Source organism: Podarcis raffonei, chromosome Z, assembly GCF_027172205.1.
Source record: "Podarcis raffonei isolate rPodRaf1 chromosome Z, rPodRaf1.pri, whole genome shotgun sequence".
NCBI lineage: Eukaryota > Metazoa > Chordata > Lepidosauria > Squamata > Lacertidae > Podarcis > Podarcis raffonei.
Window position 1 is genome coordinate 30,835,518 of NC_070621.1, and position 14,947 is coordinate 30,850,464.

The 14,947-nt window shown below is 39.6% G+C and overlaps 1 protein-coding gene across 1 annotated transcript in view; it reads right to left on the reverse strand.

Annotated features, from left to right (window-relative positions):
- Window positions 1-14,947, reverse strand: part of CHM (CHM Rab escort protein) — a 79,583-nt gene that overhangs the window by 48,129 nt on the left and 16,507 nt on the right. The window contains exons 3-5 of the mRNA XM_053373480.1: window positions 8,539-8,611; window positions 7,811-7,935; window positions 3,770-4,172 (exon numbers count right to left, since the gene is read on the reverse strand). Coding sequence (XP_053229455.1) covers window positions 3,770-4,172; window positions 7,811-7,935; window positions 8,539-8,611 — 601 coding nt within the window. The remainder of the gene's footprint in view (window positions 1-3,769; window positions 4,173-7,810; window positions 7,936-8,538; window positions 8,612-14,947) is intronic.

A 14,947-nucleotide genomic window follows, 5' to 3' on the forward strand; every position in this document is an offset into this window, starting at 1 on the left:
AATGCTGCCAGAGCTATAGCCAAAGTGGGACAAGTGAAAAACAAGAGGTAAATGCCAGCATGCTTGGGGGAGCCTTGAGATTTCCCCCTTTATTCTTGAAAAAGTAGAAGGAGCAAACCGCCACTACCCTGCAAAAACAAAATAAAACTGCCCAATGAGAATGAAACAACCACCTAATGCAGCTGTAAAAGAGTACAAGGAGGAGGAGATGAAATGCCCTGCTTTAAGAGAATGGTTGGCTGGAACAGCAGCATCGCTTTCAGGATGGAGGATACACAACTACATTTTGTTGCAGTTGGAATTTGTCTATATACTAATACTATATACTACAAAAGTTCCAAGTTCAGTGTGGGTGTGAAGCTATTAGCAGGGTCATTCCTACTTGGTTCAGGACTTAAATTAAAAGGCACATACCCTTCCAGATTTGGTGGAGGGGAATAAGGATGCTCCCCTACACTCCATAACTCCATGGGCAATAACTGCTGCATATTTGACTTTACCTTACTGAAAAGTTCACTCCTATGCTCACTTGAAGCAAAGCCAGAGGCTTTAAGGTGAAGAAAAGTTGGAGAATAAAGGTAAAGTGTGAAGAGTTGAAACCTGGAAGGGCTGCTTCTGATTTTTCTCTGAGTGCCCGAGTAAGTGGGAGAATCATGCTTTTCAAATTTCCAGGCCATACCTGAAGAGGGAGGGGAGAATCTACTACAGACTAAATCCAGGAGGAGGAGGAGGAGACACATAATTCACACATTCTCTCACACATAGTTTCTGGCTGCTTTGACTGTTGTCCAGAAGCAGAGAGAGAGAGAGATGAAGGATAGGTTCTTGCTGAAATAGTCAAGAGAAAAACTTTGGGGAAGTCAGAGAAGAGGCACAAATCCTTTCATGCAATCTTGGCAGAAGAAGTCATCTACATCAAGGATAGTCATCATGAATTCTCATCATCCTTGATCCCCAGCCATGCTGGCTAGGAATGATGCAAATTGTGATCTAACGGGTGGAGGGTACCACGGTGGCTATACTTGCTTTATATAGTGAGTTACTGGGTATCCAGACCCGTAACAAATGAACTAGGGTCCAAATGGTTTACTCCCACCAATATGTGAGTTTCAAGCACTTTCAGGGGTGCAGTATTTACTTTGGGCTGCCTCATGGAGTGCTGCTTCAAAAGGCCACCTTAATCTGCAGAGGAAGGGCAGTTTTGCGGTGAGCTAAAGAGCCTCTGTGCATGAACAAAACAGTAAATGCAAAGAATGTGATCGCAGCCAAGGAACTGAAAAGAGCAGAAGAAAGGATGCAGTCAGGCTGCAAGCCATCTGGTAATCAGAAATAAAGGGAGGCAGCAACCAATGCCAGTTTGGTCTACCTGGAGGTGAGGACAATGGAAGAGGAAGAGCACTCGAGGCCCAATATCCTTTCAAAAGAAGTGACATATTTATTGTTAGGTTCCCTGAAGTCAGAACCAAAGAGGATACAATATGCTTCTGAATACCAGTTCCTAGAATTGCCAGAATGGAGAGTACCCATAGGCATTTGGTTGGCCTCAGTGAGAAGATGTTGAACTAGATGGGGATTTGGCCTGATTCACCAGGGCTTTTCCTATACAGTATTCTTATCCTTAGGAACTAAACTTCCTGGAACACAGGGTGCTTCCAACCAATCTGTTTATAGAGCATTCATCCTGATTTATTTGAGGGAGATCAGATGACATTGGCTATTTAATGAGCATTCATTTCAAATTATTTGCGTGGAGGTTAGGTGGAGCTGCATTAAAGCAAGTGTAATCCCAGGGCATTTTCTTTTCACTTTCCTTAAAGCATAAAATCTGATTATTTGGGGAAGTAGGTTTGTTGCCCAAGAGTGTGAAATCAACTGAACAATCTGAATTTTGCCAGGATGCAACTGAATCACACCCCAAAATACTGACAGTCAGAAAGTGCCCTAGGTCTGATAAATAAAAATAGAGAATCTTATGGGAGTTCTCCAAAAGCTATCCATGCCATCAAGAAATAGCTGGAGAGCTTCTTCCCATTTCTACTGCATAACATATTTGCCAGTTTTTGGAGGTTTTAAACTTATACATTATGGTTGCATTTAGACAATGCATTAGCTTTTATTGACCTGTACAAAACCTCTTTGGCTCCTCCGTTTGTGCAAGCAAGGAAAACAAACTAAGAGGTTGCAATGTGTCCTGTTATGTGTCAATTGGTAACTATGGTTAATGGCTTCCAAACCAGCCAGGTTTTGAAAACCAATTTCCTTACACTTATCCGTTTGTGGGTGATGGGAAGCTCTAGTTAATGGTGGCTTCCTGGTTTGTTCCCCTGGTTGTGCTAAGTGGGTGGGTGGGCAAGTAAAGTGATTCCATGCAGGTTCATGAAGCTCATGCCATTATTTCCATGCATTCTTTATACATTTTCTCTCCCTCAATTTCCGTCTTTTTGAGGCTTAAACTACTGTCCTCATTTCCTCAATATCCCAGCAAGCAGTGTGCTCAACACGGTTACAAGTTAAAACCATAAAACTTAATCTTCTAATACCTTTGCTCACTTTATATAAGCTAAAAATTTATTACACATTCTGGGAAGGACATGAATGTAAAAAACCACAGCGCAAGATGGATGACTTAACTTTTAAAAAAAGAAGAAGCAATGCTCCACTGAAGAAAGTTACTTATGCAATGCCATCACTCTCAAAGTCTCGAGGAGAGAACTTTGTAAGGCCTAGCAACAGATGTGGGAGGCTGGTTGCCTGATTAGAACGAAATCCAAAGGAAGCTCACAGGGGCACGATAGGGCAAAACAGGCCAGAGTTGCAGAATCTGGGAGAGCTCTGACTGACTTAATTTGCCAGCAAACAGTTACAAGAGGTGGAATGTAGGGAACATAGGAAGCTGCTTTATACCAGCTCAGACCATTGGTACATCTAGCTCAGTATTGTCTGGAATGGGCAGCAGTGGTTCTCCAGGGTTTTAAGCAGAGGGCTTTTCCAGCCCTACCGGGCGATGCTGAGGAATGAACTTGGGACTTTCTCCTACCATGCAAAGCAGATGCTCTACCACTGAGCTATAGGGGCAGTGGGGGGACTGTTTGGGAAACTCAAATCCAATGTCATCTGGAAGCCACAGACCTAGTTTTGGGACTCTTTGGACCCTGTCTCTGTTTAGCACTGCCACAAGTACTATGTCTGCAGCTTCACATGACTTCATAAGGCAAAAGTAATGACTATAATTAAGCATGAGTACCAAATCATAACATTTGATTCTCCCCAATGGTTCATCCTGCAATAATATTTCTCGCAGCAAGGTAGAAGAGAGTTAGAATAGTACGACAGCACAGTAGAAGTTGTTTTTTTGTTTTCTGGAATTACCGTTTCTTAAAAAGCACATAGCTTTCAGAGAACATGTAGTACGGTTCTCCCTACAAAAACCCAAATCCCTGATCAGCAGACCAACATTCCTAAAGTAAAAGGTGCAAGAAGTGTCTTGTTTTGAGACCCAATATGTTTGTTCTATCCCAAAAGCAAAGTGTGCTTTTAGCAGATACTTTAGCTTTCGTTCATTTTTTTTTAAGAGAGCATGTGTGTCTATTTAAAACCCACACAAAATGTTATTTTATAAAGTGACCTATGTTCTTTAGAGCAGAATACTAGGTCCCAGTATCATCATAATTATCTTGCATTGCCTGTGAAGTTTCCAAAGGAATATTTTCAATGAAGCAAACATAGGGTGCAGGGTTAATAAAGAAAACATAGGCAATGAGTTCCCTACCTTAGAAATTAAATCAATATTAAATCGTCTTCCTTCTTTAACAATTTGGGAATAAGTAATTTTCCTTGGTTCAGCTGCAGCTTCCACTATTGATGCAGCTTCGTTATTTTCCACTTCCTGTACTGATTGACCGGGCGTTACATTGTCACAGGGTTTCTCCCCCAGAGAGGTCACTTCAACAGCTTCGCGGTCAGCTGTACATTCCGGTTCACTTCCTGCAGCACTGTCAGAGAATGTTTCTTCATCTTTGGTCCCTGATGGCCGATCCTCCAAAGGAAAGCACTTTTCCTCAGCCTCTGGGGTGCCAGAGACTTCCTCTATAACCTCACTAGAAGCAGAAGCAACAGAGGCAGGGACCTTCGGAAGTGCACCAGCTTCTTCCACATCTTCAGCTAGATCCTGACTGATTTTTCAAGGGGGGAGAGAGGGAGAGAACAGATGAAAATCAGTCCCCAAAGCTATCTTGCAACTTTCTGGGTACAACAGCTATTTCAACCAACTGATCGAAACATTATAAGAGCCATGTCTGCTTTGCCTAGTCAACACAGATACACAAGACAAGACATACCATCTCCTCTATTTCTAACATTCAGAGTGTGAGTGTCATTGCTTATGTTACTGAAACAGCACAACCGATTAAGATAGTGGTAACAATCAGTTTGGAGAAAGCCCCCAGCAGTATGAAAAATAGACCCACTAGGATAAAACATGCTCATTGGCTAAAGGATAGTGACTGTTGTTGGGCAGAAGGGACAGAAGACGACAGTGATGGTGTAATGGAGCAAAGCGGCTGGAGTTCTGAATAGCAGCATTCCACAATGCAATATTTTGTTACAAGTCCCAAATAACAGTGTGAACAGGGTGCATGTGCACAGGTCTCACCCTCAGCCACTGATTGGCTGAACTGCTGTGATGTAATAGAATGTTCACAAAGGACTCATGGGGAGGTGCCAGCAACAAAACGTTAACAAATACAATACAGCTTTGCTGAGGGAAGTGAATGACCAGCTTGGATGGAAGCATATTACGCCACAGGGACTGTGGATAGAAGGAGCTGTGCATCATGGATTGTGCGCAAAGCCATAATTAAAAGTGGCTTATGTGTACATGCGCGCACACACATATATGGAAACAAAATCTTCATCTTTATTACCGATCCACCCATGGCCTTTAATGAAACATAATGAAGGTATGCTTTAAATCTTACTGCTGTGACCATTAATCTTGTGGCTGCCTATCATGATAAAGGTAAGGAGGTCAAAAGAGCAAGGTCAGCAGATGCAACAAGTCTTTGGCATCCTCCTTTCTTCCTTAATGGCAAAATCCTTAACATTCTCCTTCTAAGGCCACACTCCACATTTCAAGCTCATTTTCCTTTTTAATCTTCAACTTCAATGAAGTCTACCTCAGCAACTAGCACTTTTGAACTTGGGATTTCAGTTTAGGCTACCAGCAGAGATGAATCAAATCAGTGTCATTATTAGTGGGGGGCAGGACAGGAAGAGTTCAGCAACCATTTTGCATTATCTTTTTATCTCAACCACTTAGCCATTAATCCTCCAAGTAAATGTTTTAAGCCTAGCCGTCAACAAATGAACTGCAATCTGAAAGGTGATCTGAAATGATACAGCAGTAAAACTTCAGTACTTATCAATAAAAGGCAGAGTTTCCCCAGTTGCCAGAGGTAAAAGCTATTTAATTTTTTAGGTCTTCTTATGTCTATCTCTGATCTAATTAGCAGCCACACTAGTTTTTTTTGCAAGAGAAGCCCCCGAGTGAGCTGGGCCGAAATAAAACTCATCACATCCCTCAGCCCAGGTCAGCTTTATGGGCTTCACCTAAATGTATTATTTCAGAAATATTGTTGCCAGTAACAATGTATTTTCAACTCAGGGCTGAGGGGTTAGGCTACAAGCGACAGGCAGGGTTTTTGTCATATATATTTTTAACACAGCTGCAGGGATAAGGGTGGGCTGCAAACTGAACTGGGAAAACAATACTAGGTGAGAAATATTTTTATCCTCTCTACATTTTCCACGATTAAAATCATTCCTCCCCTGAAAGCTGCCATTGGCCCTAAGAGGGGAGTGGCAAGGGGAAGAAAAGGAAGAGACAGAGGCTGTTCTCAGAACGCCTCCCTGGCTTCTTTGGAGTTTATCCTCAAAACTTACAGTTTCCAGGAAGCCTATGGAACAACCTCCTACTCCCAACTACAGATATGGGAGTTTGGTTCTCATTTTAATGCAAACTGACCAAATTCTCACTTTCTAAAACAATATGTGAACACAGCTACATTCAGAAGTACATTAGCTGCAGCTTTTAAACCTGCTGACAGTGTGACTATTCAAGGATTCCCAGCAACCTTATGACAACAACCAAAATATTTTTGTATAAAACTTAATTCTTCAACAGAACTGTGGCTATAAAAACCGGGCTCGGGGGGCGGGAGAGACACCCAAGTTTAAATCTTACGTGCAGATGGAGGTTTGTTTGTTTGTTTGTTTAAACCTGTAATACTAATTCACAAGGATACATGTGCAGCACAAATTGTGGTGTAAATTCTGAACATTATCTAGCGTCATTCATTAATTAATGGTACTAACAAAAGAATCTCTCAAAGCCAACGTGTCTTATTAATGCCTCGTAACAGCCACCCCTTCCGATAGGTCAAAAGAAAAATTGCCAACCAGCTGGTTAATTTATGCAGCACAGGTGTTCACTATTTATTTTTCAACCATTTGCCTTTTTTTCAATACCGCTTGTTGCGGAAATGGTTTTCTTCCACTTTGATGGATGCACTTTGTTCTGTGGCAATTCATTTCGGCTTTGTGCACTATATTACCACTGCAACCCAGCTGTTTTTATTCTTTCAAAATAAATGTTTAATGGCAACTTCATAGGAGTTCAGGGAAATTAAGCAACAATGGCAAAAACTAACCGAAGCATGTAAACCGTCAGAACTGCTGTGATCAGCTCTCTCTCTCTCGAACATTAAGTTATTAAAAGGAAGAGGGTTTTTTATTTCCAATTTTAATTTTTTAGATACATAACATAAAATCAAATAACACTTATTCAAAACAAAGAGCCTGTTCTGATGTAACAGGCAAACTGTCTTCAGTGCTGGTCTGCATGCCTTGGATATGGTTTGCTTCAACCAGGAAGTGAGTGAATTGGTTCACATGTAACACTAAGCCAAACCATTTTTTAGCATGGATGCACAAGGGTTCCCACAGAGGAATTGTGCTCTTCCTCTGGCCTTCTTGCAGGTGTGCTGCCATGAGCTATGCTACAGTTTGGTTAAGTGCATTATCCAAACTCAATGTATGCCTCCAGGAAAAACCCACAAACTATAAACCCAAGAATACACCTTGGTTCTAGCTTGTGGTTTACCACAATACGAAGCCAAACAACGAGTCTAAAGAATTTACAGGATTTCACTGTTCACTTCTGAGTCCAGTTCAAGGTGTTTCAGATCCAAATACCTGAAGGATCTCCTCTCCCTATCAAAGCCTGCCTGTACTTTGAGATCTTCTGGGGAGGCTCTTTTCCACACTCCACTACTGAAGGAAGCTTGTCAAGCAGTGGAATGAGACAGCCTTATCTATAGTGATGCCCCGATTACAGAATGCCCTACACTCACAAACATGCCAGATACAGAAATTGCCTTCATTCCAACACCAGGTTAAAGCTTCTTTGTTTGCCCAGGAATTGTAAGCTGATATTGTTTAGCCTGCAATTACATTTTTAGCTGTTTCTTTTTAACGGTGTGTTTTATTGTTGGACATTTTATGATTTTATTTATGTTCTGCAACCCACTTTGGTATCTGTATAGATGAAGGATATGCTACAACTATTCTAAATAAAATAAAACAAACTGCTCGTGGCATCTCTGAAGCCAGCTGTGGCCACAGCAGTGAGCCCCAAACCTTCCTTTAGTGGGTCTAAGTTGGGGGAGCAAGCTCACACAGCTGGCCCATTGGCTTCCCTGTTCAAAATGTGCCTCCACATACACCATTTATGTGCAGGACAGGAAGCACTCACCTGGCATAGCAGAAATCTTCAACATGCTGAATGGTTTGGTCTGCCTTGTTCAGAGGAATACCTTCTTCGTTTTCAAGGATCAGTTCTTCCCAGCGGGTGTTTCCCTCACAGGGGTCAGCCGTTTTCTTTCAAGAATATGCAAAAAAAGAACAGAAGTATTTCATTAAACTTTTTTAAAAAATGAGTAAATGATGTTTTGGCTTTATTTAAATGTTAAGAAGTTGGAGAAATAAATATTTAATTCACTTTCTTTAGCAGTGTGAGGAGCAGGGGTTATACCAGACCCCTTCCATACACTGAATTTTTCCAGTCTATGTATCCTGCAGGTGTGTGTGTGGTTATGAAATGAGAGTTCGAAGTAAACAGATCTGGAAGGTTCCTATGTTCATACTGTAGTTTAAAAAAGAAGCTGAAGATGACTGTAAATGAGATTCTGGGCAGCAATAGAATCTTAACACCAAAATGTTTATTGAAATATCTGAAAGGCACAATAAACAAGGAAAACTTGGAAGTTGCAACAGCAATGATTACTGCAGCCAGACTAGTCACAGCAAGAAATTGGAAATCAGATATAGCAGGTGACATTTTGCAAGGATATAAAAACATGTGGGATATAGCATGGTTGATAAAACCTACATATTCTAAAATAGATATTGAATGATTTTTTTTCTGAAGTTTTTAACCAAAAGGCTGAATATTTAGCACGATACAAAATCACTACTGCTTACCTGGTTCTCTTTTATCCAAGACAATAATCCAGAGAAACTAAAACTTGCCCAGTTTCCTCCATAGTATTGTCTTCTATTGTGGAGATGGGGGAGGGGAAGGGGGGAGAAAAGAAAAAAAGAATAGCTAATGGAGTAAGCTTTCATTTTTGCAAAGATTCTATTGCAATTATTTAAACATAATTTACAAACTACTTAGTTTTTTTAAAAAAACCTCTTTGCAGTGAACAACAGGAAAAAAATGAATATTATTAAAGCAAATATACAATGCAGAGTCAGTAAAAGTAGTAGTATAAAAGCACATAAAAACAGGAAATAAACACAGGGTCTAATCTTATGGTTCACAAGCAAAATGAAGTGAGTAAGTTCTGCTACCGAAAAGGCTTCCATGTGTATACAGGAACAGAAGAGGTTAAAAGAAAAGCAAAAACACATCATAGCAATCCCAAATAAGCAAAGTTTCTACTTAATATACATGTAACATTGGTAGAATTTTGGGCTGGATGTTTTTTGAGTGTGGGGGTAACTTTTTGTTTCTGCTTTTAATAAAACCCATACACTCTGAAAATACATTTGCATTTTTCCACCTTAAAAATGATACCCACCCCCAAAAAAGAGTCAATTGTAGAACAAAAGAATAAGATATGATATTCCTGACTTCCGGGACGCCGCGGTCACAGACAAGGAGCGCGAGGCTGCTCTCCGGAGGGGTCTCGAACAACTTGGAGGTCAAGAGGGGTCACGAAGGCTCCGTGAACCCCGAAACCTCAGGAGGATTATTCTGAGGGGCAAACTCCCAGCGAAGCTGTGTGTGCTCGCCTGTGTTATTGTCGTTTAACAGGGCTGGAGCCGCAGCGTGAAAGGGAAGCAATAGACCCCATGTTGTGAAGCCTCAGGCTCCGTGTGAAAAGCGGCGGATCTCCAACAACAGCCGAAAAGCTGGGAAACTGCTACTAAGGATTGCACAGAAAACATCGAAAAAACAACGAAAAATATTCAAGTTAAAGTCAAAGGAAATTTAACGGAAGAACCCAGCTTAAAAGAAATATGTGGTGAAAGGAGAAGGAATCTACTGCTGGCGGTAAGAATAAAATGGAGTATAGCGACAGGCTGGGAGTGGAAAAGTATGAAGGCAAGAAAGTAGCCGCTAAGTGGGTGTGAAGGAAAGACCTCAGACATTAAGTAGAAAGAGTCGGAGGCAAAGTAACAGCGAAATCTCTTAATGGACTAGAAAGAAGGGAAAGAAATTCCTTTGTTGCATCGAGGTCGGAGATTACTATAGCAACGAACGGTGGGGGGTTTATAGTCGGTTCGTCGTCTTTCTTTGTTTGTTTGTTTGCAACTTTCTTTGTCTGCAACTTCCTGGAGCGCAGCACTTAAGAACAGAACGCAATGCTTTATTTTAAGTTCTGGTGTTAAACATATTTGAATTAAGGATAGAGACCGGCACATACTTAACTTAATAAAAGGTTGGGAAAACTTGAGTGACAACAGAAGGACTGGAGAAGTGAAGAAGCCTCTGAGGAGACTGAGGAGAAAAAGTGAACTGTTTGGGAATACTTGCTTCGTCATCCTCCTCCCTCTGCTTCATCTCCATTTTCCCGTCTTAAAGAGACACACTCCAATTAACAAACAGTATACCCCCCCATAAGACTTTAAAGAATTAACCACGTGTCTTCATATATGCACCAGGCAAAATTCTTAGAACCTGGACGTTGAAGCGTTTCCACATCACCCCTTTCAATACCCTACTAAGCTACCTTCTGTAGTACTTGAGAGACGTTGGCATTGTCATTCACATACCTTGGGCTTCTAATTTGATTTTTTCTATTGGTATTTTGCTTTCTCTTATTGGTTACGATATTCCTGTTGGTGGGGGGATGGGCTATACCTTGTTGAAGAAATATAAGGAAAGCTGGCAGTAACGGGAGAAACTGAGAAAGCTAACAATCTGTGTGGGTGAACCAAAGAAGGAAGAATATAAAATATACAAAATATACAAAATGAAAAAGGGGGTGGGAACGCCGGCTGAAAGAAGGCCATCTAGACAAGAAGAGGGGAAGGAGGGGAAAGAAATTAAAGACTATGATAGTTTGATGGCCGAAATAAGGAAAGAATTTAAAAATAATGAACATTATATAGAGAAAAAACTATTAGAAGTACAAGACACTCTGGACAAGAAATTGGAAAGGGTGGTGGGTGAACTGACAGGAAAAGTTAAAGATATATCAGCAAAAACTAAGGTACTTGAGGATTCAATGAAAAGGGTGCAAAAAGATACGAAAGACAGTAAGAAGGAGGTGGACAGGATTAGAATAGAAATTAAAGAGATAGGAAAGATACAGGAAGAACTGCTGGACAACATGGCTATGACACAGATGAGACAAAGTCAGTCTAATCTGAAATTTAGAGGAATACCGGAGAATCTAAATGAAGACATTAGATCTATAATGGTCAAAGAGTTAGCAATCTGGTTAGATAAGAAGGAAGAAGAGATAAATTACTCTTTAGCAAATATTTTTCGGATAAGATCTAAATCGACTAGAGTTAAAAGGGAAAAATTGCCAGGGGATGTGATAGCCATGTTCAACTCGCTGGACATAAGAAATGAAATATTGAAACAGAACTTCAGCAAAAGGTTATATATTGAAGGAAACTCAATTATTATATTTAAACAGATTCCTTTGAGATTTCTTAGAAGGAGAGATGCTTATAAAAAATTAGCTAGTCAGTTGAAGAAAAACGGGGTCCTATATAGATGGGAGTTTCCGGAAGGCATTTCATTCTATTTCAAGGAAAAAAGATTCAAACTGTCAACCACCTCAGAACTGGAAAAATTTGAAAGGAGATACGAGAAGGATTTCGGAAAGATAGTGGGAGGGGGAGGAGACGGAGGAGCGGCAGGGGGAGGGGACGAGGGGGAGGGGTCGGAAGAAGAAGAAAGAGGGGTAAACTTAACAGAAGAAAGAGAAGAAGTAGAGAAAGAAGACAAGGAAAAGTAGTTTGCACACAGATTTTGACAATTTATAAACACTTTATAATAGATGGCTTTAAAAATTCTGACTTGGAACGTGAATGGACTGAACAATAAAAATAAAAGGAATCAGATTGCTCACACGCTATTGAAAAAGAACCTTGACCTAATCTGTCTACAAGAGACTCATGTAATAAATAAACACAGGAGAATCTTGAGTAATAAGAGGTTAGGGATGGATTTTGTGACTGCCGATAAGGTTAAGAAAAGAGGTGTGGTATTATATATAAAAGAAAAATTTGATCCTGAGTTATTGTATAAAGATGATCAAGGGAGAGTGATTGTAGTACAGATGGTGTTTCAAGGAGAAAAAATAATCGTGGTTGGAATATATGCACCTAATGATAAAAAGTCAGCTTTTTTCCTTGAATTAGGTAATAAGTTAATGGAATGGATGGATCACAAAATGATATTAATGGGTGATTTCAATGGTGTGGTTTCACCGAAATTGGACAAGTCAACAAAAAAGGAAGAGACTAAGGAAGGGAAACTACCCCGATCCTTTTTCGAGCTAGTTAACAATATAGGATTAATTGACGCCTGGAGATTCAAAAACCCTACTACAAAACAGTATACGTTCTTCTCAAACTCCAAGCAGAGCTGGGGGAGAATAGATAGTATTTGGATATCGAAGGAATTGATGCAGAATTTAAGTAAATGCGAAATTCTAGCACAAACTATTTCTGATCACAATCCGGTATCTTTGGAGATAAAAGGCAAAGATACTAGAATAGGTAGATGGAGAATGAATGAATTTTTATTCAACGACCAAAGAATAGTAACTAAAGCTAAGGAAACAATTGAAGAGTACTTCAAATGGAATTTAAATGGGGAAACAGCTCTAGAGGTAGTGTGGGATGCAGGAAAGGCAGTCATGAGAGGCTTCCTGATCCAGAAAAACAGTCAATTAAGAAAAGGAAAAGAGAAAAAGAAAGAGCAAATTCTAACTGAGATTATGGAAAATGAAAGAAAATTAACTATAAATCCCGGTGATGAGAACGTAAAACAAAACATAAAGATATTACAAGCCAAATTTTCAGTAATAATTAACCAGGAAATTGAATGGAAAATAAAAATGATGAAACAGAAAAATTTCGAATCAGCCAATAGGATAGGGAAATACCTGGCATGGCAAATAAGAGAAAGAAGGAAACAAAACATGATTAGCAAGATAAAGGATGGAGAAAGGATTGTAGAAGAACCAAAAGAAATAAAAAGGACTTTCCAGAAGTACTACAAAGAACTATACAAAAGAGGCAAAGAAACAGATCATGAAATAGACTGCTTTATGCAAGAACATCAGATGCCACAGATCTCAAAAGAAGAAAAAGAGTTACTAGACCAGACTATTACACAAGAAGAGATAAAAAGGGCTATAAAAAGGATGAAAATTGGAAAAGCGCCGGGGCCGGATGGCTTATCGGCTAAGTATTATAAGACATTAAGCGATCAAATATCCCCAATTCTATGCGAAGTGATGAATGGTATCTTAAAAGAGGGGAGGATCCCGAACACCTGGAAGGAAGCATATATTACTTTAATTCCTAAAAAAGAGGTCGATATGTTGGAGCTGAAGAATTATAGACCAATTTCGTTACTAAACAACGATTATAAGTTGTTCGCAGACGTAATGGCAGAAAGATTAAAAAAGGTATTAAATAATAGAATTCATAAAGATCAAACGGGCTTCCTTCCAGGGAGACAATTGAGGGACAATGTAAGAAATGTGATAAATATTATTGAATATCTGGATATGAGAATAGATAAGCAGGCCGCCCTGGTATTTATAGATGCCGAAAAGGCATTTGATAATGTTTCATGGGGGTTCATGAGGAAAAGCTTGGAAATGATGGGGATGGGAGAAAAATTTAGAAAAGGTATCGAAGCAATCTATCATGAACAAAAGGCAAAACTCATAATAAATAATACTATGTCAGAATCTTTTGATATATTTAAAGGGACTAGGCAAGGTTGTCCTCTGTCTCCTTTATTATTTATAATAGTATTGGAAATATTCAATAAGAGATTAAGGGAAACAACAGAGATTAAAGGAGTCAGAGTAGGAAAGAAGGAACACAAAATAAAAGCTTTTGCCGATGATATTGTATTAACACTGGAAGACCCAAAACACAGTGTAAAAGAAGCTCTAAAAAAATTTGAAGAGTTTGGTGCAGTGTCAGGACTTAAGATCAATAAGAACAAAACTAAAATGTTGGTTAAAAATTTGACAAAGGAAGAAATGTTAGATTTAGAGCAAAGGACGGGACTTATGATAGCTAAGAAAGTGAAATACCTTGGAGTGTGGATTACGTTAAAGAACATTAATCTCTATAAAGATAATTATGAGGTCACTTGGAGGAATATTAAGAAAGATCTTGAAATCTGGGGGAGAATGAGGCTATCCTTCTTGGGGAGGATAGCAGTGGTGAAAATGAATGTTCTCCCCAGAATGCTGTTTTTATTCCAAACTATACCCGTACTCAAAGGTTTAAGACAATGTAAAGAATGGCAGAGAGCCCTGGGGAAGTATGTTTGGCAGGGAAAAAGACCACGAATAAAAATGAAAATATTGGTTGATAGAAAGGAAAGAGGGGGCTTTGCTCTACCGGATTTGAGCATATATTATGAAGCGGCATGTCTACTATGGCTAAGAGATTGGATTAGACTGGAAAATAGAGATATATTGGATCTGGAGGGCTTCGATAATAGGTACGGGTGGCACTCGTACCTATGGTACGAAAAGGTGAAGGTGCACAAGGGCTTTCTAAATCACATTTTCAGGGGACCAATATTTCAGGTATGGGAGAGAAATAAAAACTTATTGGAAAGGAAGACCCCCTGGTGGATCTCACCAATAGAGGTGCTAACTATCAAGAAATCTAATATGGAAGAGAAAAATGCCACCTATGAAGATCTCATAAGTAAAACAGAACAAGGTATTAAACTTAGACCGTATGAAGAAATAAAAGACTCACTTACTGGTTGGTTGCAATACCACCAGGTGAATGATTTGCTAAAAGAAGACAAAAAGAAGGCAGGTTTTGAGGATAAAAAATCTAAGTTTAATGTGGAGGTTGTTGAAGGCAAGAGTAAAATACTGTCTAAAATATATGATATACTACTCGAGTGGTATACAAAAGACGAGGAGGTGAAGGAGGCAATGACCAAATGGGCGATAGATTTCGGGTATAATATTGAATTTGAAAGATGGCTGGAATTATGGAATAAAAATATAAAGTTTACAGCGTGTACGGCACTGAGGGGAAACGTATGGAAAATGATATATAGGTGGTACCATACACCGGTGAAATTGGCCAAAATGTATAGATTAAAGAACAAAAGTTGTTGGAAATGTGGTGAGGCGGAGGGCGATCTCTA